The following is a 27005-nucleotide window of genomic DNA, read 5'->3' as shown; positions in this document are numbered from 1 at the left end:
TTCTGTCTCAATAAATGTAATGGTTTTTGTTTTGTAGTTATGATCTTAAAAAACTCATTAAAATAATAATATCAAAACTTTCTTTATAATGTCCTCTTATTTAGTAACCCGACGGTGTAACCCTGACGATTGTGTATGTGTAAAATTATAATTTTTGAAATTGTTGTTAAATCTACACATAATTAAATCTACACAGTAGCGACATTTAATATTGTAAATATTAATACATACATAAGAAATTTGTTGGTAAAATGTTATAATTGTTTCAAATATATGGCAATAGCGTTGCCGGGTCAGCTATCTTATACCTATATGAAAATCCCGTGTCACGATGTTAGTCCGACAAACTTGGTATAACTTTGATACTCTCGATTGAAATCATACACTTACGTACAAACAGCACGGGGTCCGCGATCTACCGCAGGTAGATTGCCTACCTGATAATATTATACTGCTGTAAATCAGAATTTTTACTCCGGGAAACGAAAAAGTTAAGATACGTTTTGAACGCCATCCACCAAATATTAAATAACGAATTGAACAAAGTTTGGGTCATATAGAGTTGGTACATTTAACGAGCAACGAAGTGCACGGGGTCAGCTAGTATATTATAATATATTATTATTGTTATACCGCCCATATAGACGTGTAGGTCATCTATACTAATATTATAAAGAAGAATCACTGGAACTTCCAAGCCGATTTAAAAAAAAATGTTACCATTAGAAACCTACACGCTATCCTAAGGATGTATGGGCTATATATTTTTATAACGATGAGTGGCCCATAATTGTTTTATTGAACATTTAAGAGTTTTATTTATACAACACAGACAATTATTAATATATTTTGTTTATTATAGGGTTGCTATTGGTTACAAATAGTAAAATAGTAATTATGATTGAATAATTTTTTAGACATGTATATTTTAAAATCTGGTCAAAACCGTAAAAAAATATTGTGTTAAATATTTTTATGGAGATTAAGGTTCTTAAGGAAAATCGACGGTAATTAATCAACGAGAAATAGTTTATTTCAATATATCATAATGGTTGGATATAATTTAAAACAATGTACGTAGGTGACAGGTGTACTACAAAAATATCAGTCATTAATAGATTTTAAATAAAGTCAGTCGCACAATACACGATAAATTAAAGCCATAATAACGTTATATAAGTTAAAAAAATGTTTGTGCGTGATATTTAAGTTAGGCGTAATCTTTACAAAAATAAACCCAGCCCTAAGTACAAATAAATATGCAATGTTATTATTAATGTGTTGAAAATAAAATAAAATCAAAATTACACTTCAATTTTTAAATATTTAATTTTATAAGCCTCGATAATACGTAAAAAATAAATTAATGATTACTGATCGCGCCGGGAACGATACAATTATAGCTCGTGCGCCCGGTACAGCAATACTTGTACGCAACGTTCACACACCGATCGACTTGTGTTTGTGTGTATATATGTTATAGCGACTCAAAGGAAGTGGACGGGTTCGCCGTGCAAGACCAGAGAGTGCTAGTGTGTGGTGGGTGTGTGAGTGTGTAGATGTGATAGTGTGTAAGCTTATAAAATAATGACAGAAAGGTAACTCTATTTAATAATGGATAACACGGTTGCTGGTAAAAATGGTTGTTGTATTGTACACAAAATAAATAATTATTTGTGGACACAAGGAATATAAAAAAAATCACAGCAACATAAAGGTATAAATATGACTAATAATATTGTGGCCCTTCTGGCCCAACAGGATATAATAATAAATAATAAATAATAACTCACAATTTGGACGGTGCACGGCTGGCCAGCTGCTACCCTTGCCTGTATAATAGTTTTATAATAGACACACAACAATAATAATATAAATTCACTGGCTATTCAAGCCAGACAATAATTTAAATAGCAATAACTAAGTACAGTTATAATATGATACTGTTTAAAATAACCCGACGATTAGCGTTGCGGTATATGCCAACAAAATAATAAAATATGCAAACGGCTATTAGAGCCGATGCTAACTATATAATATTTGTGGCGATTCGCGCCTATATAAACAATGAATTATTACAATAATAATAACAGACACTGACGGCGATTCGCGCCTACAAAAAGTATAATAATATTTGTGGCGATTCGCGCCTATAATACACAATGAATTATTACAATAATAATAAAAAGACACTGGCGGCGATTCGCGCCTACAAAGAGTATAATAATATTGTTGGCTATTCGAGCCAAAAATGTATCTAATAAAATGCCGGCGATTAGCGTAATTTCGGCGTTGGCGTAACGGGATAGACTGACGATTCCGGCGGCCGTGTTAAAGCTTCCACACAGCGAGCCGTCGGCGGCTGCATTACATAATTCATTATCTACATTTATCTATTACATAATAATTCACGGACGACACAATTGACATAAAAATAATAAATACAAAACTTGCGGTGTGTGTGTGTGTGTGTGATCGGTCGGTGTGGACGGACTATTACGACGCTACCGCCGGCGCGAACATTCTCCCCCCCGTTGAGAAATCTATTTTTCAACAGCCTCCTCTGCATCGATTGGGAGCTTGCAAAGTTTTGCGACTGGACGGCGCATTGTTTTACCGGAAGAGTTACGTACGGACACAACCCTTACGTTACCGTCACAACCTAGATGTAGTTCTATAACGCGTGCTAAGTGCCACTTAAAGGGCGGTAGGTTGTCTTCTTTGACAATTACTAAATCGTCTATGGCTAGGTTGGAGCTTCCTGATGTCCACTTTCCACGGACCTGTAGTTGGGGTAGGTACTCCATGTGCCATCGCTTCCAGAAAGTTTGAAGAAGATGTTGTACAAATTTCCAACGTCGCATTGCATGTGGTTCTTCGCCATTTAAATCAGGTTCTGGGAACGACGTTACAGGTGCACCGAGTAAGAAGTGCGCTGGGGTAAGTGAGGTGAAGTCGTTAGGATCGCTGCTCATAGGTGTCAATGGTCGGGAATTGAGGCAGGCTTCAATTTGACATAGCAGTGTACTGAGCTCACTTAGAGTTAGCTTTGCCTCTCCAGTAGTCCTAGCCAAGTGGTGTTTAGCGCTCTTAACTGCTGCTTCCCACAGCCCTCCAAAATGAGGGGCTGATGGGGGATTGAAGCGCCAGGTGATCCCTTCATTTGCTAGCTGACTGCCAAGATGTTGAGTATATTTGGTCAACTCCTTGTTCGCTCCAACGAAGTTTGTTCCGTTATCGCTCCACAGTTCTGCGGGTTTGCCTCGTCTAGCAACAAATCGTCTTAAGGCCGCTATAAAAGCCTTGCTCGTTAAGTCCTCGACTGCTTCTATATGAACCGCTCTTGTAGAAAAACACACGAATATTGATACCCACGCCTTTGTTCCTGATCGACCCCTGATTCCGCTTCGGATGATTAACGGTCCTGCAAAATCCACGCCCGTGTACGTGAAGGGACGTGAACATTGTACTCTTTCCTTTGGTAATGGCGCCATTATTGGAATTTGAAAGGTCGGTTTGCTCCGTACACACTTCACGCACCTTCGAACTGTTGAGCGCGCTAATAGTCTACCAGACAGCGGCCAATACCTCTGCCTGATTTCCGCTAATAATAACTGAGGACCACAATGCAATAATTTCATGTGATAATCTAAGAATATCAACTGTGTAATTCTGTGATTGTATGGAAGAATTATTGGTTGTCTTTGGTCTTGTGAAAGATTGGCATTGTCAAGACGACCACCCACTACTATCATGCCATACCTTAGACCGATGTTCAATGACCTTAACTTGCTTCGACCAGGAATGTCCTTATTTTTTGCTAATGCTTCATGCTCCTCCGGAAAGGCCTCCCTTTGAGCATAAGTTATCAGTCTCTGTTCAGCAACCATTAACTCTTTAACTGTCAGATAGCGTACTAGTTGTGGGGTGCGTTTAGTTTTTATGAATTCAATGAACCGCAGAATCCACGCAGTTGCTCGACGTAGGCGTTGCCAGTTTGAGCATGTATCAACAAGTCGCATTGGTAACGGCACTGTTAAAAGAACGAAACGTACGGTTTTCTGCTCAGGTAATTCTTCTCCAGTTGGCAGTGATACTCGTTCGAATCGCCAACCATTTTGCTCATGAGATAGCCATTTTGGTCCACTCCACCACAACTCGATGCCTTTCAAGTCTTGCGCCTTCACACCCCTCGATAACACATCTGCTGGATTATCATAAGTCCTCACATAGTACCATTGCTCAGTATTGGTAATATCTAAAATCTGTGCAACACGGTTTGACACATAAGTTTTCAAGCGACTAGATTGGCTATTCAACCATCCCAACACTATAGTTGAATCGGTCCACAGGTAAAATTTATGTATGTCAACCTTCCATGACTTGGCTACCTTCATTGCTAACTGAGCCAGTACTAGGGCTCCTCCCAATTCTAATCTAGGGATTGTAGCTCCCTTGAGAGGGGCGACCCGAGTAGATGCGCACAATAATCGTGATTGCCATACTCCGCTTGGCAGTTTACACCGTACATAAATACATGCACCATAGGCATTTTCTGATGCATCACAAAAGCCGTGAAACTCGGTCCTTAATCCTGCACATGCGACTGCCTTTCTTGGAATTTCCAGTGTTTTAAGCGTACTGAGGTCTGACCAGTAATTGTACCATTTTTGTTTTATTTCAACAGACAATGAACTATCCCAATCTGCTTTAACGAGCCATAGTTGCTGCAGAAAAATTTTTCCTTTTACCAACACTGGAGCAAGGAATCCTAGTGGGTCAAATATACTGTTTAGAGCGGACAGGAGACTACGCTTAGTTGCTTCACTGTTCTTGTCAGAAATCGCTACGTTGAACTGAAAGACGTCTACCACTGGCTTCCAACATAGGCCTAACGATTTAATTACGTCATTTTCACCCAAATCTAACACTAATAACTCATCATCATTTTTGTTGTCGATATGTTCGAGTACTGACTGCGAGTTTGAACACCATTTTCGTAATGGCATTTTTGCTGAATTCAATATCCTAGTAATATTCCTCTGTAGACGTAAACACTCTTCCTCAGTTTGTGCACCAGACAGGAGGTCATCCATGTAGAAATCTGTTCGTACTGCCTTAGCTGCATTGGGAAACTGACTGTTGAATTCTTCTGATAGGACTGACAGACATTTTGTGGTCATGAATGAAGCAGAAGTTGTACCGTATGCAACTCTTCCCAGTCTATAAGTCCGTAACGCTTCACTAGGGTTTGACCTCCAGACGATACGCTGCAAGTTTCGGTCTTCTTCTGCAACCTCTACCTGTCGAAACATTTTTTCTACGTCCGCAGTGATAACGAACTGATGACTTCTAAACCGACATAAGATCGAAAACAATTCTTCTTGGATACTCGGGCCACACATTAGGACATCGTTTAAAGATAGTCCTGATGAGCTCTTAGCTGATGCGTCGAAAACTACTCGTACCTTTGTAGTTAGACTGGCCGTTTTGACCACTGCGTGGTGTGGTAAGTAAAATTGCCTTGATGTTGGAATTTCGTTTTCAATTACTTCCTCCATGTGACCCATTTCTAAATATTGTGTCATGAATTTTACATACTCGGTACGTAGTTGTTCATCTCGTGATAATCTTCTTTCAACGCTAATGAAGCGTGACATGGCCATAGATATGCTATCGCCTAGTTGGCTAACTTCTGGTTTTACAGGTAGACGGAGCACAAACCGACCATCAGCTCTCCTGGTGGCAGTTTTTTCGAAATGTCGTACCGTTTCCTGTTCTTCTACATGACGCTTATTGGCCTTGGATAACCTACCGAACAATCCTTGATCTGTTTTCATTGTTCGCCATTCGTCTTCTAATGACGCTCCAATACTCACTAAGCAATTAACGTTAAACTCTCCGGTCATAACCCAGCCTAATTTTGTGGATTGTAATGTGAGATTACCAGTTTGAAGCGGAATCCTTTCTGACTCTAACAACTCAAAAAATATTCCTGCACCCATTAACATATCGATGGTACCTGCTTGGTCGAACTGAGGGTCAGCTAACTGTGAGAGTATATTTTCTTTGATTCCCCAGCCGTCTGAGGGTCTTGTACTTGATGATAATGTGTTGACAATTGATGGTAACACGTAACATGATATGTTCGCTTGGAATGGTGATACTCGGGAACAAACCTTGATGTCTACCCTTGTAGTCGATTGTGTTCTGCTTGAACCGATTCCACTCACTGGCAATGCAACCCTTTCTCCTGATAGTTTAAGTACGTTTTGTAACCTTTTAGATATAAAATTCACTTGAGCGCCGCTGTCTAACACGGCACGACATATGAACTGCATTCCATTTGTATTTTTGACGATCACTTGTGCTGTAGCTAAAAATGCATAACGGTTCCCTGATGACCATAAGGTAGCTGATAACGCACCAGTTGCAGATGATTCTCCTTCACTTGTATTGCTAACCTTCTGGTCATCGGATACACTTTTTGAGAAATGTAGTAGAGTATTATGCTTCAACCCACACTCTCCACATGAACCGTTTGACTTGCATGTTTTCGTTGTATGATACGCGGACAAACAATTAAAACATAAATGAGTGTCTCGTATAATATTTAGACGATCATTTATACTCAAGTCCTTAAACTTGTCACACGCATATATCCTATGCAACCCGGTACAGCATGGACATTTTGTGGTCTGACCCCTTCCAGTGACTAAAAATGCCATTTTGGTAGTTTTCTCCGACTTTCTTTGTTTACTAGTTAATTGGTGTTGGCCTGTTGCCATTGGTTGACTATGAGATCGTGACTGTATTTCCGAGTTTGAATTTTCAAATGCAATACATCTTCTGGCTAAAAACCTTTCTATGTCTATGTACTTGGGTAATTGCGAGTCCTCTTGTCGAAGCTGCCACTCATGTGCCGTATTCTTGTCAAGACACCTTAGAATAATGGTAACTAGCCATGCGTCCCACTGCTCTATTGGTTGGCCTAAGGCCTTAAGCGCAGCTACATGACTTCCAATGTGTGAATGTAGTAATTGTAACGCTTCTATGGTAGCGGTATCTACACGAGGTGCATCAAGAAGCGCTCTTATGTGCGTCTGTATCACGAGGCTTCTGTTGTCATATCTCTGCTTCAGCCGTTCGGTAAACACCTCATAATTTCCGTCGACCATCGGGATTGAACTAACGATATCTAAAGCTGGACCACTCAAACAGGATCTTAAATAATATAATTTTTGTACTGACGTAAGCCCTTCATCATTGTGAACCAACGCGCTAAAAACATCATAAAAGGCCTCCCAGTTTTCAATGTCACCGTTAAATGTGGGCAAAGGTATAGGTGCCAATCTAACCCGGTTTGTATTACTTGACGATCCAAACGATGTATTTGGCCCTACCGTACTTGAAGAGCTCCGGGTGTTGATGATTTCTTGCATTTGAGATCTTGTTTCGAAGTAGTTCCTTTCAAATAATGCTCGTTCTTCTTCTTCCTTCTCTGGTTCTTCCGTAATTAACTCAATCTCACATTGAACTGCGTCAAATTTTTTATTTATATTAGGTAATTCTTCTTGACGAAACTCGAGGAGAGAGATTGACTGTTCATTGTGATCAAATTCCTTTACAAAATTACGAAGTCGTGTTAATGAGGCCTTCACCACTCCACGTTTTTTTCTTAATAAGATCATCTGTTTCTCATTATCCTCATCGAGAACCATAATGACAATAATGCGATCTTGATCCGATAAACTTACGAATTTACGACGAATTAATAAGGAACGAATATACAGTAATATATCGCGAATCTCAATTAATTAAGCGAATCAAGATATATGTAACAGTAATTGATAACTCTAAACCGATATTGATTTGCATTAGTAATTCTTTGTGACATTTATATAATAAAACACAAATACTCAGCTTATTTCATTCAAATATTGCTATTCTTGATATAATATAATCGCGTACGAAACGTTATAAATCGGCAATTATAATTATGACATATATAACGACGATAATACTTGTTACGCGTGACTCTTAGATAATATGATAATCACGTCGAGGTCACCAAAATGATCGCGCCGGGAACGATACAATTATAGCTCGTGCGCCCGGTACAGCAATACTTGTACGCAACGTTCACACACCGATCGACTTGTGTTTGTGTGTATATATGTTATAGCGACTCAAAGGAAGTGGACGGGTTCGCCGTGCAAGACCAGAGAGTGCTAGTGTGTGGTGGGTGTGTGAGTGTGTAGATGTGATAGTGTGTAAGCTTATAAAATAATGACAGAAAGGTAACTCTATTTAATAATGGATAACACGGTTGCTGGTAAAAATGGTTGTTGTATTGTACACAAAATAAATAATTATTTGTGGACACAAGGAATATAAAAAAAATCACAGCAACATAAAGGTATAAATATGACTAATAATATTGTGGCCCTTCTGGCCCAACAGGATATAATAATAAATAATAAATAATAACTCACAATTTGGACGGTGCACGGCTGGCCAGCTGCTACCCTTGCCTGTATAATAGTTTTATAATAGACACACAACAATAATAATATAAATTCACTGGCTATTCAAGCCAGACAATAATTTAAATAGCAATAACTAAGTACAGTTATAATATGATACTGTTTAAAATAACCCGACGATTAGCGTTGCGGTATATGCCAACAAAATAATAAAATATGCAAACGGCTATTAGAGCCGATGCTAACTATATAATATTTGTGGCGATTCGCGCCTATATAAACAATGAATTATTACAATAATAATAACAGACACTGACGGCGATTCGCGCCTACAAAAAGTATAATAATATTTGTGGCGATTCGCGCCTATAATACACAATGAATTATTACAATAATAATAAAAAGACACTGGCGGCGATTCGCGCCTACAAAGAGTATAATAATATTGTTGGCTATTCGAGCCAACAATGTATCTAATAAAATGCCGGCGATTAGCGTAATTTCGGCGTTGGCGTAACGGGATAGACTGACGATTCCGGCGGCCGTGTTAAAGCTTCCACACAGCGAGCCGTCGGCGGCTGCATTACATAATTCATTATCTACATTTATCTATTACATAATAATTCACGGACGACACAATTGACATAAAAATAATAAATACAAAACTTGCGGTGTGTGTGTGTGTGTGTGATCGGTCGGTGTGGACGGACTATTACGACGCTACCGCCGGCGCGAACAATTACCGTGATTATAATTATATCAAGCTGATCACACGATACATAAAGTAAAATTATCCGTATGCTTAGCAAAAAAAAAAAAAAAATAATAAATAAATAGATTCTGAAAGTATTTGATAGAAGTTTACATTATAATCACAATTTTTATAATATAATACCAATTTTAATTGGTACAATTAAACATTCTTCTTCTTCAAAAAGTTAGAAACCCTTTTCACCTTCTAGCGCTCAGGTCACTTATAAAGTTATAATTTAATTTACAGTTATATAGTAAATTTTTTAAACCAATTACAATAAAATTATATGCATTTGTTTAAAAAAAATAATATTTTGTGTTATTATAACGCAGGGGGTAGTAGTTCAGTGCCTTTTGTGTATACAATATGACAACAATATACTGACACGTCGACTACCGTGGTGATATTATCTAATATCTATATTATTATATTATATAGATAACGATGAATTGACGAATATACCGTTTATAATGACACCGTGGATACGCTCCCCTAAGTGAGTAGGAGCAGAGAGTGTGTGAACAAGCGAGAGAGAGTGAGAGGGAGAGAGTAGGTGAATGAGTGAGAGCGAGAGAGAAATCTTATCGGCTATTATAATATTACATTCGTATGATAAAAATTATAATACCGATCGGACACCTTTCGCACACAGAAGCAGTTTGAAAACACTGTTTTCTGTAGACCGGACCGGCAGCTGACGTTCACTTTTATACGGTTGTCGGGTCGTCAATCGGCATAGACAATACATAGTAATAAATAATAATAACAATAATATTAACCCTTTTCGCGTTTTTAGTAATATAAAGGTATTAATATTACTAAGCGATAAATAAACGATGACGCTTGCGCATAATGATTTGAGTCGATTGGGGCTGAGCGTATTTTCTAGACTTGGTTCTACCTATGTAGATATATGAAAATATATGAAAATATATGAAAATATAGAGATATATATTAATATTTTGTAGGTACATACAATTCGATGAGTTCAAACTGCAACAATAACATTATCATAGTAGTTTTAAAACAAGATTGACAATATCAATCGGAAAAACTGTGATTATTAATAGGTAGGTACTTAGGTAGGTAAGTTTTTAGTATATTAAATATTGAGTAGGTTTATATCTATTATCTATGATGTAACATAGGTATAATCATCTCTATGGTTCTATTTGTTGGACCCACTCGGGACCAGAACATTTGAGTCCATCAACTAAATGAGTCAATAAGGTTCCAAATAGGACAAAAAAAAGATATAAGATATAAGTTATGTGATATAATATGTATAGTAAATATAGATATGTAATAATATAAAAAGCTTACCATAAGTGAAATAGATAATTATAAATTAAAATAGATAGGTACGTATTTATAAATATTCATTATTAATTATTTATTAGAAAAAATATTGTAACACGTTTTCTTCGTGAGTAAAATACATACTGCAATACCTATATATAAAAAAAGTATTATTTTCATATTCCTAAGTTTAATAAACATTTCGGTGATAAAAGTTCAATTTAAGAAGTTACCAATTTAATTTATTATTTAAAATTCTTAATATTACCTAATATTATATACAATTATTATTAAGATATAAATATTTTTAAAACTTACCAAAGAAATATTAACTTAAATATTGTAGAAATTTAAAAATATTATTGTTTTTAAAGATTTGGGAACTTTCTTAATAAAACCCTTCTACCATTTGCGTAGTGGCAAATTATTACTTAATCATAGATACATTATTACTGTATATTATGTATAATGTACACCCGTAATACATGTATTATGACTAGAGGTCGGATTTATATTCTCTTAAAATATGATGTTTTTATGTCGCATAAAATAGGCAATATATTATTCTCTTAATATTCTTTTAAAATACCAGATATATGATGTTTTATGTCCTTAAATATGAAAAATATTCTTTTAATATTAAAAAAAAATTCAGTTTAAATTTATTTTTTATTTATTTGGTTTTAAATATATTTAATTTAATTAATTTTACAATAACAATTAATAACTATATATTGTTCAATGTGTTCCGGTGTCATTTTACTACGCCGGTTTGTGAGAATGTTTTTGTATATACTAAAAGACCGTTCGACATCAACCGATGCCACTGGAGAATATTGTAAGTCAACTACCATAGTCGGTGAATAATTTTCTGGAAGTTGTACTGTGTTATTTCCACTAAGAACTTAGCTAATATTTTTCAAAAATTTGTATCCTTTGTTTTTTTGTTGAAGTTGCAATATTTTTGTTTTTATTACTTCTCCTTTTTCTCCTGGTATCTGCACAAGTCGTGTAAAAGTGTTTTCGATAGTATTTATCATATCAACTAAGGGAGTATTTGATTTTTCCAAACTTTTGATAGTTGTAACATTTTGAAGAAAATTATTTTTAATAAAAATTAAATCATTTTTTACAGACTGCAGGTGTAACATGTTTTTGCATTTTTCAATACTGACTGACGACTTTTCTTCACTTAATTTGTCTATAACATTTTTCAAACCCTCAAAATTATTGCAATTAAATACAGCGGCTTCCAGCCAAGTTCCCCACCTAGTTAACACCTAGTTAACCCCCAGAGGTAATGACACATTGGGCAATATTTCTTTGTACACCTGGACATGATATGGCGCTTTTAAAAATACTTTTTTTGGATTACTGATTAATTTGTTCACATTTGGAAACATTTCTCTGACCTTCTCTGCAACCCTGTTCATCATGTGAGCTACACACGTAACTTGAATTAAATTTGGATAGAAAACTTTTAGTGTATCACCGGTTTTTGTCATGTATGGAGCTGCGTCCGATAACATTAACAATACCTTTTCGTCATTTCCACCTAACGGCCATAATAATTTTAGCCCATCATTGATAAACCGAGCAACGATTTCCGAGTGGAATGATTAGTTTTTTCCAAAACTTTGCATGTAAGGAGAAATGGGCGAGTCGGAGTATTTGATTTTAATATTCCCACCAGTAAATTTGCAACATAACGATTGTTTGTATCTGTAGTTTCATCTACAGCAATCCAAATATTATTTTCCCCAATTTTATTTTTATTTTTTGTTAAAGTATTATGGTAGCACGGCTCGAGATAATTTTTACGTAACGCGCTTTCATCTGGTATATGTTTGCCAGTGTATTTCTCTAAAAATGTACGAAATTGGGGAACTTGCATTTTATACCAAGGCTGCAACTAAGGTTAGACACAAATCTTTGTTAAAATCATTTAAGTTGTTTTCATTGGGAGTAGCTTCTGATAAAAATAATTGTTTTGATGAAGTATTTAATTTACGTTATAAACCATTTTTGTGGACAGTCGTATACACATGTTGTGTTACCTGTGATTTTTTAGTGCAAGGAATATTTTTGTCACAAACTTGACAAAAAATTGTTGTGCCATCTGTCGTGAAAATCGTTTGTTGTTTATTGTACTTACGACGAAATCCATTTAGCGAACAAACTTTTTAAACTGCTTGACGTTTTCGGCATATTTGTATGTTAAAGTAATATGAGACGAGTGGAAAGACAATATGTAAGAAATAATATATCGCATTCAAATATCAACACGGGACACGAGACACGACGGACGACTATAGTAAACTACGAATAGTAGACTACGAATAATCGTGACAGCTAACGAAATAACCTACGTGCTTACAGCTATCGCAATCGATAAAGAATACCCAGAGATTAATTTTTATTAAAACCCAAAAATTAATTATTTATAAACGGAATTATTTAGTGAACATTATACCTATCAAAGTGCTGATGCACGTGAAATATATTCATTATATGCCGATATTACAAAAATATTCTCAAATATTCTCTAACCCATAAAATATGCTTTTTTATGCAAAATAAATTTTTTCCTATGAATTCTGTATTTCATGAATCGTAAAGATTTCTCACTCCCATTTAACTGCATAGACTAGAAACAAATATGTAAAATCATAAAAATCTGACCTCTAATTATTACTGATTGTTATTGTTTATTAATTGTTATTTGCAAGTATAATTAATATTATTTATTATATAATATTTAATTGTTAAATTGTACATAGTAATTTTATGTATTTTACCATCAGAGAAAAATCAATAATAATATTCAAAAAATGACTTAATTATCAGTAATTAATTACGCAATCATATTATATTTTAATTGACTCCATTAACCGGTTAGTTTAGTACTTTAGTGAGTCTAATAGACGATTTTTTACATGTGTTCGATATACGTGAAAATCGGTACTATAGGCTGTTTGATTACAAAATACGACTGAGTCAATTAACTTTGAGTCTAATAAGCGACGACTCCTTTATACCAGGTACCTATAATTAGTGTATTACTATTGGGACACCAATTTTAATTTTATAGAGTATGTTTTTATTTTGATGTTTTTAATATAGGTAACTCCGAGGTATTTGTTTACGTAATATTATTAATTATTATATAACGAACATACTTTATTCACCGGTAAACCTCAAAATACTGTCAAATTCTACATGTGATTGACGTACAGCTGTAGAGTGTGTGTGATACGGAAGCCACTTATGCGTAAATTGTAAGTCTAATTTCTAAAATTCTAAAATGTAATTGGAAATGCTTTTAATTCATCACACGAACACACCTCTTTTTACCCTATATACCTATATATAAATCTCTTGTATATTATGATAGGTAAACGTAAACGAAAAAGTCCAAGTTGCTTGAAATGTTTACAATTTTTTTTAGCGCATAGGTATATTGCGAGGCGTGGTATTTGCACTATACTCGCAGGTGAATCCCTCTGGGCCAGCGTATATGCAAAATATATTTAAATTTTTCGTCCGCAATATAATATAATATTATATATTAAATAAAAAAAATGTTATAGGTATATTATACATATACATATTTTTATCACCGTCCGAACCCGCTGGCCCATGACCTACCGGATATATACACGCATACACATATACGTTATATATGCGTATGCATACTACCTATATACATATACATAATATATAATATCATATATATATATATATATATTATATACTAGCTATTATCGCCCGAGAAATTTACGGCTGTCCCGACGTTGTCAACTGCGAGCTTATCGGCGCCATAGATCCCCTCTCCACCGGGCGCGGGGGAGAGTGAAAAAAATCTCCCCTCCCGATCTCGCGGAGAGTTGCAGGAGCGCGTCTCTCTCGACCCCACCACTATTTCCCCGCCGTTTTATTCACCACCATAAACACGGCGAGAGTACGCACACGCATATACACTCACTCACTCTCTCTATCTCACCCTCTATCGTTTTCTCTCTCTCTCTAATAATATATAATACGTAAACGACGCGACTTTTGCATAGAATCGAATTCCGGACGTTCGATGGTATCGCCAGCGGCTGCTGCTGCTGCTGCCGTACAATCCCACGGGAGGGTGCGCAGAGAAGTCGAGGGGTTTGTTATGTTCGCTATGTGGGTACGACCCCTTCGCCGCCGGTCTCGCGTGTGTTATCACAATACGACCAGTTGCCACCCGCCCACGGCTCCGTTGTCGTCGTCGTCGTCTCCTCCGTCGTAGTCAGAGTCGGGGTAGGCGATATGTACTTGTTTGCATATATACTTTTCATTATGCGCGCGCGCGTCGATGAGTATGCCCCCTGAAAAGCTTTTCCACTAGCAAACTTTGTTTGGGGATTTTTTTATTGTTGTTGTTGTTTTTTTTATCATCACACCATGCGCTGCAGCCGGTGTGTCGGTTTTTTTACTTTAACCTATTGCGTGTTGTCGTGTATACAATACGACGATGAGTCCTATATAGTACCTATATATAATAGGTACCGACGTTCACGTATACACCAGATAAGTTTCACTTGAGAAAAAAAAATGATTTTCCTCTTCTACCGCCGCCGTTTTATAATAATATCATACACCGTCGACTCAATTGTTCTACCGCTTTTTATATACCTAGTATTATTATATATACGAGTACCTACACGACTACACGACTACGATAGCAGAGAAATTCCTTCGGCGACCCCGTTTAGCGCAGGCGACATATTATTTACTATACAGGATGGTTCACCAAGTACCATACTCACACCAATTTTTCTTTTGATAATGCATATTTATTCAAATCTGAATTTTTAAGTTAAGATGAGAACCATATTTTTAAATACTTGGATTTTTTAAACTATCATATTATATAAAGGATGTCCAGTGCGTCTATACAAAATTCTATTTTTCAAATAAACCTCACACTGTTTTACTGTATTTCGCTAGACAAAGTTTTAACAATTTACAGTAACAAAGGAGGGATTTCAACGAATTTTATAGCCATTACAGAGATTTAAAAATTCAAGTTTTTACTAGCCTGGTGAAACTTCTCATGTTTTCATGAAACTTTTTATTTTAATCTTTTGACATTTAACTTGATTGGTATACTTCTTGCACAATTAAAATTGTTTATTATACTTTAATCTATACATCTCATCACCTTACTAAATTATATAATAGTTATTATTAATATAAAATTAATACTTCAATAATAATATCCATCACTCTTCGGCATGTAATGAAAAGATTCAAAACTTTTCATTTCAATAACCTTTGAAACTTTTCAAATTTTATAACAAGTTTCACTTGAAAACTTTTTAAACTTAAATCGATACATATGATTTTCCTCAAACGGTGTAAATAATCTAAGTGCCTATTTAGAAAAATATGGTCTTTAAGTGTAATTAAAAAGAATCAAAATTAGAATAAATGTATTACTAAAGGATAAAATGGAAGGAGCGTGCTTGGTAACGTCCCTGTATATTACGTTCTCCGCGTGAAGAAATACACAGAGTACGACGAAGTGACGAAATATTGAAAATCATATTAACGCCCGCTGCTGTGCGTGTACTTGTTGGTTGTTGCGACCACAAATTTGTATGCTTTATGGTAAAATATAATTTATTTACATATCATAGGAGAGTACCATATCATAAGATTATCATTTATCATTATTTTATAACATCTCAATATAACCCAACCTAATACTATATGAAAGGTCGAATTGACGTTTATAACATTTCAAAATAGGCACGGGCAAAAGTGCAACTATAGGTTTAAAATATTGGTGGAGTGGGGGAGGGGGGCTGTAGCCCTACTAATAAAATATATAGCTGGACAACGAGCACCAGGGGCTTTGCCATATACAGTTTACTATAAATGTATGTTGCGCGATTGTAGTGCTAGTCTCCCGAGGCCGTTGATATTCAATTTATGATCGGCTTATCGTCCAGACGTCTCGGTCGACTACTACAACCGAAATCGTCGTTGCTGCGCTCGCACAATATTAATAAGAATATTAGATAATTATTATTATTAAGGATTATTAGTTATTGCCTATCATTTATAATAGTATTAACTTTAGAGCTGGTAATCCTAAATTTGTACACATTGCATAGAATAGGACCGGCCGCGGCAGGTAAAGGTATTACATTTAAAATAGAATAGATTTGAAGAAAACATATTGGTTGCGGGGAGAGCGAACCTCCCCTTTGGTTGCGCCAATGAGTACAGTGTTTTGAGTTTTAATTCTATAACGGAATACCAAAGACGGGAATGAAATGGTGGGTGGTAGGGTGTCTATCGGAGAACTGACCGATAGCCAATTTTCCCGACGCAATAACGATAAATATAGTGAATATCGTATAATATTAATATGTTATTTATATTTCGTTTTCTCGCGACGCTTGACGGTATGGATAAGTTGATAGATTCAACATCTATAAATGTAAGACACTCATAATGTCTAAAGCAATTAACGTATAGAAAATAGTTTTCTTTCATAATAATTTGAACAGTCATTAGAAATTAAAATGTATGAAAAAAATCTAGTATTAATTACTTTATAACTTACTACATCTTATCATCATTTTTTTTAGGATTTTTACTTTTTAAATGATACCTAACATACATTTATAAATTACAATTTACTATTCTATGATTCGTGTGAGTAGGTAATTATTAATAACTGACTTTGGTATCTATTATATTGGTTTTTAAAATAAGGTGCGCGAGAATAACATACTAAAGGTATCGCGGGTATTCAATATTCCAGATATTACATAATTTATTATATAACATTACAATAATATATTATATTATATACCTACTACCGAATTGTACTAAACATATTATAAAATACACGCCTGCACGGAAATACGTAGGTATACCGCGTTGCGTGTATATTATGGTTTACATGTCGTGCAGCAGTGCAGTGTCGCCTAGAAAGTTAATGCGCGCCCCCTCGGCACTAGCGCGCAAGGGTGAAAGAGAACGGGGTAAACGCCGGGTGGAAAATAAGCAATCTATATGCATGGATATATATGTATAGGAAAGGTGGAGAGACAAGCCGTTGACTACAATATACCACTCTGATACCGCAGTATATATACCTATTATATTTATATATATATATTATATATATATATAAGCCCTTTGCAGCCGACTCCCAAGCCTCCGCTGCCACAGATACTGTACCTATATATAGTGTGTTGCCGACGCTGTCCGGGACCCTCAAGAATCGCTAATCTCTGAGCTCTCTCTTCTCTGCGATGTGCGGTGGTGTACGGTGCGATTTCACCCCGCCCGGCCATATACACAACGAAACACCCTTCGCTTGCGCCAGTAAAACCTGCGAGGCCTCGTCGCCGTGTCGAAGGGTTTTCAATTATATATGTTTTTGAACACGCACGCAAACGCGTCCGCGCTGAGTTAGGTTTCCGCGTGTACGTACAACAATATATATATATATATGTATGATATAATCTCGTGCGGGCCCCAGTAAGCCTGTAATTTCTCTCGCGATATGCCCGAGCTTATGCACGCGTGGAAAAATAACATCAGAGCACTACGTGTTTGTACAAATACAACAACGCATGATATGATATTATATACGCGTGTGCGGGCTGCAGAGGTCGACCAAGTCAAACAAGAACCGCAAATACGGCCGTCAGTGATAGATACACCTTCAAGGTGGGTTTACCCGTTCAGTTAAACTGTGCAAATGGACTGCATGAACTCAAGTTGGCGCAAACTAACTGTATGTGTTATAATACTAATCTAATGGGAAATACGATAAAATTTTAAATTATAAATAATGTAAAGTACTGCAAGTCACTTATACAGAGTACCTGCTGAGTAGGCGTAGGAAAATATGCGGAGGAGCTAATAGCTTCCCTAAAAACCTAATGATTTTACACCGCGTTTGACAATATAAATAAATTTGAACCTCTCCTAAATTTCGAACACTATTTACGTCTATGTTCCTAGCCCCTAGGTACTATGGTTGAATTCCAATGCTCCAAGATAATACACCACACAAGTGTGTCGTGTGTGTGTGTGCGTTTATCTCTTAAAGCTGAACGAATTTGTTATTGGCGTGAAAAATATCAACATGTGGTAACTGTGTGGTATTTTGTGCCCAACATAGATTCTGAACACGTGATTTAAATAATTAAATGTTCGTATTACGTACATCATCTATAAAGTGCGGCGAGGGGCAAGGCTAGCGTATTTAGTAGATATATCAGGTAATTATCAAAAAACATTTTTAGAACCCACCTTATGCCGATTGTGGGTATATTCAATTTTTCTGAATTTAAATTTCCAAAAACAGAAAGTGTCTTTTGTGTCCTATTTCCTTTCAGTTTGGAAAAGTACAACAATAAAATATAACCACAAAAGACTATCTTCCATATCAAGCGAAGCGAAAAAAAGTGTTTTTTGACTTTATAATAAGATTTTTACCATTGTCAGCTACCAGCGTAAAAAAGGCGTATACCACCCACGAATATTTTTAGCAATATACATAATTTTATCGTTATTGAATATTTGAAAACGTGTCTTTTCTAAAAACAAAACAAAACACTATATCTTTATTATTTTGTTTTCGTACGTGAAACTAATAAGTGATGAGGTAGATATTTTCAAAATTCCTTCGACAATGATTACAAAACTATTGAACATGCTAAATGTATATCACAAAGATTTATGTGATAGTAATAATTGTTTGAATTGTGGTAAATGGTAATACAGCATTTGTAGCACTTTGGTAAAATGTTTTCGTTTATAATTACAAACCGATCAACCAGCTAACGTTTACCAGAAGCAATATAATATCTTGAGTCTCATAATATATCATTTATATTTTGACTTCCCCCCACAATGATATATTTTTATTTTTTATTTTTACTAAAGTAAAATATTTTTTAAATAGTATATTATTACCTAGTGAGATGTGAACGTGAGCGTTACAGTAGTGTTTCGTTATCATAATATTTATATTTTTTCTGTACTAAGTTAAGACTACCAAAAATTGAAACAAAATTTCGAATCATAGAATTGTTAAAATTATTCTTTGAATATAATGAAATCTTAAAATAAAATAAATACATTTAACAATTTATATTTTTCTTACCTTCCCCGGGAAATGGTGCTTAGAGGTGAGGCTGAGACAGTGGACATACAGCCACTATATAAGCGTAAAGCGTTATTCCTAAACAATAATATTTATAATTGTATAAAATTTGTTCTCGCTCGATGGGTATGGTACTATAAACATTCATTGAGCAGAGAGCAGCACTTGTATGTGGTCGCGTAGATAATAATAATATGTAATAACATGATAGTAAATTATTCGAAAAAAAATGCAGTAAAATCGTTTTTATTACGGACCGCTGCAAGATAATACATACCTCGGAAATGTTATAGCCAAACGTTTAATGGCACTCGCACTAAAAAAAAAAAAAAAAAAATAGATAACGTCACAATTTTTCGCAATTTCTAGTGCTTTGATTTTATGTACCATTCGTTTTTATTATGGTGTTAAAATATTTTAATATTAGCGTAACGTTGTTGATAAAAAGACCACGTTTATACCGCAGTGTCTGTCTCTGTATATAATATTATATGGCTTGACGACAGTATTATAGTGCAGTAGGTACTGCAGTGTTGTACATAATATTATTATATCATTCGCAGGAGACGCTATTCCGAGTCTTATATAGGTGCCTACGGAAGGAAAAAATTTTTAAAATGCTATTGAAATAATATCTATTCCGAAGGAGGCGAAGAAAAGACCCGAAGAAAATATAGACCTAAGGGAGTAATTTTACAAAACAGTTTTGGATTTCGGTGCGTTAAGCATAAAACGGCCACGTGGAGGGGGCGAATATATCTATAGATAAACAATAAACCCCCTCGAGCCGTCATCCGACCGGGTCATCTCACGGCGTTATGGTAACTGCTGGCTGGTCGGACTAGGATGTGTGTTGTGGGTGGGGGGTTGGAGAGTCGTAGAACTCCGTCGCAGTAGGTGTGTAAATGTGTGGGTGTGCGTGTATATGTGAATGTGTTTATATATATATAAACGTGTACAGTTGACATCGTCGGCGGGCAAAGTGGACAGGTGGAAAAGTCGAGAGGAGGGGAAGGGTTAAGGGTGTAGGTAACTTCATGCATTTAGACGATCTCATTTCGCCCTTTAGGGTCTCGTCCCGCTACCGCGCCCTCCTAACCAACCACCACCCACCACCGCCACCGCCACTTTACCCACCGTTATATAATACGACCTGTTTGACCCGACAATTGCGAACAACCGTCACAATCCAGGGGCCGTATATACGTATATATATATATATATATATACGTATACAGTATACACCGGTGTGCGGTAATAAACACCTATACAAAACGGCACCGAGGCCGACCTCCCGGTCCATAACCAGCTCTGCAGTTGCCGCCAGCACATGGCCGCGAATATAATATATGATATCATCCCCATCGCGGACGCGTATATATCGCTTTAACGCGTAGTCACACACACACACACATACACACAGAGGTGTACATCCGACTCGTATATTGTTTGGGTCGTCGAGTCCTGAGAAAAAGTCGAAATCGTTTTCACGTGTTTGTAGCACCAGTGGCCCCGCCAACACCATCACCACCTCCACCACCTCCACCGAAGTCTTTTGGAATATTAAACGATCCGATTTCTTACAAACGCCTCCACCGCTGCAGACGAACCGCCAACTCGACGTTACATTATTGAACGTCTCGAGCTGCGCGCAGAGTGCACCGCAGGAAATCTTATCTAGTCTTATCGTTTTACCGTTTTTCTTATACATTTTTTACCGGCAGCGTTACGAACGTTCTATTATTATATTACACTCCAACACGCATAGGTATTATTATATAGGTATGTACGGCAACGAACCGGAATGAAAACATCCAATTTCCTTCGCGGCGGTCCGTAAAATACGATAATAAAATTTGTGTGTAAAACCGAGACAATAATATATATATGCGCAATGCCGACAATTTAGTTAGACAACCTATATAGTACATACGCAGTTGTGGTTGTAAACCTCTATACAATATATATGTGTGCATGTGTGTGTGTGTGTGTGTGTGTGTGTGTGTGTGTATGTACAGTAATATTATACAAGCTGTAACCGTAACCGTATATATGTATATTGTATTTACGAAAAAAACACAATGAAAAATGCCAAATGGTTACAATTTGAAGCGAACCCAGCGCAGAGTAACAGCGAATTCAAATAAGTACGTTTTTGTAAAATCAACATATAGGTATATAATATTATTGTTTCAAAACTCAAAGTTCACTTTATATGCAACACAGTGTATAAATGTATAAAAGAAAGTGAGCGAAGTACAACACAATGGAATTAGACATAATACAAATATCAGACTATAAATAAACATAATTTTTATATTTTAACAATATCATGTTTGTTGAGGTATATATTTAAAATATTTTGTTATTTCATAGTTAAACCACGGATAGAAAAATTAATGTTTTAACTTTTAACGTGATTATGAAAAATAAATCTAAGTAAACCACTTAACGGTATAGGTATATAGGAAATATACGCCTTGTAATACTTAACCTTAGAAACAAACGATATATAGACTAAAAAAAAGTTTCAAAGATTTTTCCGCATCCAATATAAACAAAATCAGTTAAAATAGCTCATGTTTAAGCTATAAAAGGTACGTAAAAACGTTTATACTATATTTTATAAACACGTAAAATTGTAAATTAATCAACCTCGACAGTTTTGACGACTGGCATTATAGTTCATTCATTCCGGAAATGTGTTTGATTAATAGTTTTCATATAACATGTATTCATTCATTATGGTGTCTATGAGGGGTAGGTCATATTTTTAAAGTTCAACAAGTATCATTATTCATTAATATCGATGTGTTATTTTAAACGCACATAAAATGTACGAGATTATTATTATTATATGTTATGTGAAATACTAATTTCAATTAGTATACCTACCTACGTATAAATTAACGCTACGGAAATGTTCTTCTGTGACTGGGTTTTTCAGTTTGAGAGGTTAGAAAATTTTTTCTGCAAAATAGATAAAACTATAATCGTGAATTTACTTTTAGTAAAATGAGCTGAACATTACGGCCACATTATTGTGGAGCCTGGCTATATTGCCGTCAATTTTAGCTGAAAAGACCTAAAGTATTGACAAAATTAAAGTTAGTTAACGTTGTCCGGGTTTGATTCTGAAAAAAAATTTGAACTCATCAGAAATATGTCTATAGATCCTACGAAGCACTTTGTAAAAACTAAATTTTATACTATTGTGAACTGTAATAATTGAAAATTTGAAAATATCAATTTTTTCGAATCATAATTAAAATTAAAATTAATATTAAAAACGGAAAATGTTTCGTACGATCTACAGACATTTTTCTGCTGAATTCAAATATTTTTTTCAGAATCAAAATCAGACAACGTTAACTAACTTTAATTTTGTCAAAACAAATGTATGTTTTTGTACAATTCGTGTAGGTAGTGAAATTTATATGGTTATCGAGTTATTGACATGTGCATGCGCGTACGAGAGAGGATATCCGCATTTAATTTCACTCACACTAATAATCATTTACAACTAACACATAGATCCCGGGCGGCTATGACAAGACTAGAAATTGCCTAAATGTTGCCCCTTAAATAATGACCGTAGCGAGGCCCCTTAAATGGACGTCATTATTGCAATAGAATCCAATAATTTAACTGACTATAAGAAAGGTTCATAAAGAGATCTTTTAAGTTTGTATAGGAAAAAGTGTCTCTATATAAGGTATAAAAGTTTGTATATTGGTATTGTAGCTCATTCGCGCGTTTGAATTAATATGTGAATTGTAGTTTTATTTGGACTAGTTTTAAGCCAGAATAAATAGGTATACAAAATATTAAATTAAATTATTACATTATACATTCATATGTTGAGAATATATAATATTGTTTTGGTATAATTTATAGTTGTCAACCATAATTATTCTCGTGGTAATTTGTTTATGTGAATAAACGTAATAATTATATACAACGAATAAGCCAGTGTGCAGTGTGTACATGTTATTATTATTATTAAACTTGTGTGTCATCGCGACGATTAGGTGACAGATGAATAATAAATCATAAGTACCGACGACGCACCACCGTGGGTTCAAACAGGTGTGTGTGTAGCGGAGGTGTGAAGTGCACGACTCGGCGGTCGCGACAACAGCTCCCCCAAAATTAAACGACAGTTGTCGACTTAATGATACGAATTTAAAGGGTTAGGTGTATATATCGGTTTTGTACTTCGTTTCGTGTGATTGGTGGAAACATCTGCGGCATATTATTCACAAACAGAAAAACATGTGTACTACGCGCGAAGTGATACCATTGATTATAACAATTAATATATAATATTGCTGGTAAATTAGTCCAGTGTTCGGATTAGATAAGTACTTTTTTTATCTAGACAAAGATAAAGATAAAGCAACTCAAATGTATCTAGATATATATAAAAGATAACTCAACTCATATTTATCTAGATAAAGATAAAGATGAATACTTTTTTATCTAGATAAAAAAAAAAATACATTTATTTTTTAAATGGTTTTAAATTTAGGTATATTTTAGTTGGGCACTAGGAACATAATAATAATAATTACGTAAATAAAAATAATTACATTACGTATAAATCATAAACTTTGTTTGAGGATCTGTATAAATATTTAAAAATGTGTTTGTACAATTTCGCTACCACATATAGTTGAATTACGCCGATATATCTATTAAATAGAAAACATTTTTCTGGATCCATCTATATAGGTACAATAATAATTGTCTAGTAATATTTTCCGAAGACCTCTATTGAGTGAGAGAACCTTGAATAAAATTGTATACTATGGCAGTAGAAAATGGTTTTGACAGTGAGCGTAAGTAGTGTGTATAGTTATATTTTACTATATAAATTCGTCTAAATTTTATCTTCAAACGCCCATAAAAATAATTGCTGATTTACGCTCAATTTTTTTTTTATTCAAGTATATTTAATTATTTATAGAAAACCTTGTATTCAATTTTTAATCTTTTGACTTTTATGAACATAAATTTAACAATTCAATGAATTTCAAAAGGTCTGGTTATATCACTTGGGTAATTATTATAATATTATGTATTTTCAGTCGCAAAATCACATAGAAATTAGCAATAGAAACAATCAAGGATTATCCTCATTGCACGTAGATATATCGGTGCATGTATATGTTTTGTAAATTTAATACATTCATCGCTATGCTCAGAATTTAAAAAAGCATAATGAGGTTGCTATGGTAACCTAATTATATTAATTATCAGTTGCTAAGGGAAACCTAGGAACTTTATAACATTCATTTTATCTCTGTTATTGTTTGGTTGTTATGGAAAATGTAACGTGTTATCGGTCAATAATATACTATAATGAGTAGTTATAATGATTACAGTGAAATGTTTATTTTTGTACTCTTACAAATTTATTTACTGTATGAAGAAAATGATAAAATGTTTTGTATACAGTAAATATTTCATACATAATGTGTTCACAGTAATCGTTGAGCGTGTAAGGCAGTAATGCCCACTTAAACATTTTAATCTTTCTGTAAAAATTGAGTCAGAAGTCAAAACCCCCAAATACATACTACCGCAATAACGTGTATAGGGAGGGGAGACTGCGAGGAGCCTTGTGTACCGTGCAGAAAGCAAAACGAAAAGGACTCCGTGTATAATACATATACATATATTTTTTTCTATTCTCTTCTTAGTTCTTATAAACCTAATATATATATAATATAAATGTGTGTGTATATACATATATATATATAGCTACCGTCTCTCACAGGAAACGGCTGCCGAGGCGGTGTATAGCGGGCGCGCGTATATACAGCGCACATACCGGTCGATATCTCATTTATAGCGAAATAATGGATGCTGGTTGTCGATCGCAGGTGGTGTAAAAGTTGAAGGGGTTCGCCCTTCTCCCGGCCACCACCGACAGCGACGACGACGACGACGACGACGACGGTGCTTTCGTCAGACCAAGACAATGCGGTCGTGGGTCCTTATGTACAAGGAGGAGGCCGCGCGTATGACACGGTGGGGCGACGGCGAGTGGTGGTTATAAGGTGCCGGCGCGCGTGAGAGGGTAGGTGGCTACAGCGAGTGTCGGTGGAGGTAGCGGTTGGTAGTGAAACGGTGGAGGTGGAGAGGGCAAGGGTGAGAAAAACAATTTCGCGCAGCGTTCCTTCTCGCCGCTTATCTTCAAACGCACCCCTGCTCGTCGACTGTAGTTCTCCCGGCACCACCGCCGTCGCCGCCACAACCTGCACCAGTATATGGCAGGCAAAGTCCTTTTGGCTCGACAAGGTATCCGGGAAGGGAGAAAGAAAAAAAATACACCACCCTACTACCCCCGGCGTACGTATCAAAGCTGCTGCTGTTGCTGCCGCGCGACACGACGCCGTCCGCCCGCTGCGCGTACGTCAGACGCAACCACCCCCGGCCGCCGCCCTACACCTGTCGTAACCGAATATTTCCAAAAAACTACCCACCGCCCGCACACACACACCCACACACATACACACGCTGTATACAGCTATATGGAATATACACGTATTACGACTATACAACAATACAGCTATAATATATATATATATGTATACACTATTACAAAAATACTATATTGTGCACCGTCGCTCGTCGTCGTCGTCGTCGTGACTATACCTCGCGACGACAGTTTTCCAATTACTTTTTTTTTTCACGTTTGTCATTCTTTTTTCCTTTATATTTATTTATTCTACTCTTTAGAATATGTGTGTATAAGGCGCTGTATAAGAAGGGAGGAAAAAATTGTAATCCCGTACGATGAACGGAAGTGGTGAATCCAAAAAAGTCAAACACGCGTAATAATATATATGTATACGTATTGTAAAATAATATTTAATACGTATAGGTAGGTATGCTGGGCTCATTACATAATTTAGCATAATTTATAAAATAGATTTTAAATTCCACGAAATAAATAAAATCTACAATATATAGGTACGCGTACCTATGTGTTTTTTTTTTGTATGATATATTGATATAAATACAATTTACGAATTACAAATGGCGTTTTTTGATAGATTGGGTTAGGCCTATCGGAATGTTAATTTTTAACTTATGATTAGCAATGCTAGGTATTTTAACTTAGAGAATGAGTCGCCAACACATTTCTTTTTATATTTTAGTATAAACCAGATAAATATTACGTACATATAGGGAAAAAAGAAAAGAAAATATTTTCGTTAGTAATAAAACAAGCGTTAGCACTTATGATTGTTTTTAGTTTAAAACAAAATTATGGTATGTGAGG

At 35.5% G+C, this 27005-nt stretch overlaps 1 protein-coding gene across 1 annotated transcript; it reads right to left on the bottom strand.

Annotated features, from left to right (window-relative positions):
- Positions 1-2543: 2543 nt before the first annotated feature.
- On the bottom strand, positions 2544-7721 carry LOC132951394 (uncharacterized). The gene has a single exon (XM_061023206.1). The coding sequence runs from the start codon at positions 7719-7721 to the stop codon at positions 2544-2546; it is 5178 nt and encodes a 1725-aa protein (XP_060879189.1).
- Between the last annotated feature and the right edge of the window lie 19284 nt (positions 7722-27005).

Source organism: Metopolophium dirhodum, chromosome 8 (genome assembly GCF_019925205.1).
Source record: "Metopolophium dirhodum isolate CAU chromosome 8, ASM1992520v1, whole genome shotgun sequence".
Classification (NCBI taxonomy): Eukaryota; Metazoa; Arthropoda; class Insecta; order Hemiptera; family Aphididae; genus Metopolophium; species Metopolophium dirhodum.
The sequence above is the reverse complement of the archived record's forward strand: the minus strand, read 5'-3'. Positions and strand labels throughout refer to the sequence as shown.

Bases quoted from the DNA above. Each gene is read 5' to 3' on its own strand.
- LOC132951394 (XM_061023206.1), bottom strand. From the start codon at position 7,721: ATGGTTCTCGATGAGGATAATGAGAAACAGATGATCTTATTAAGAAAA.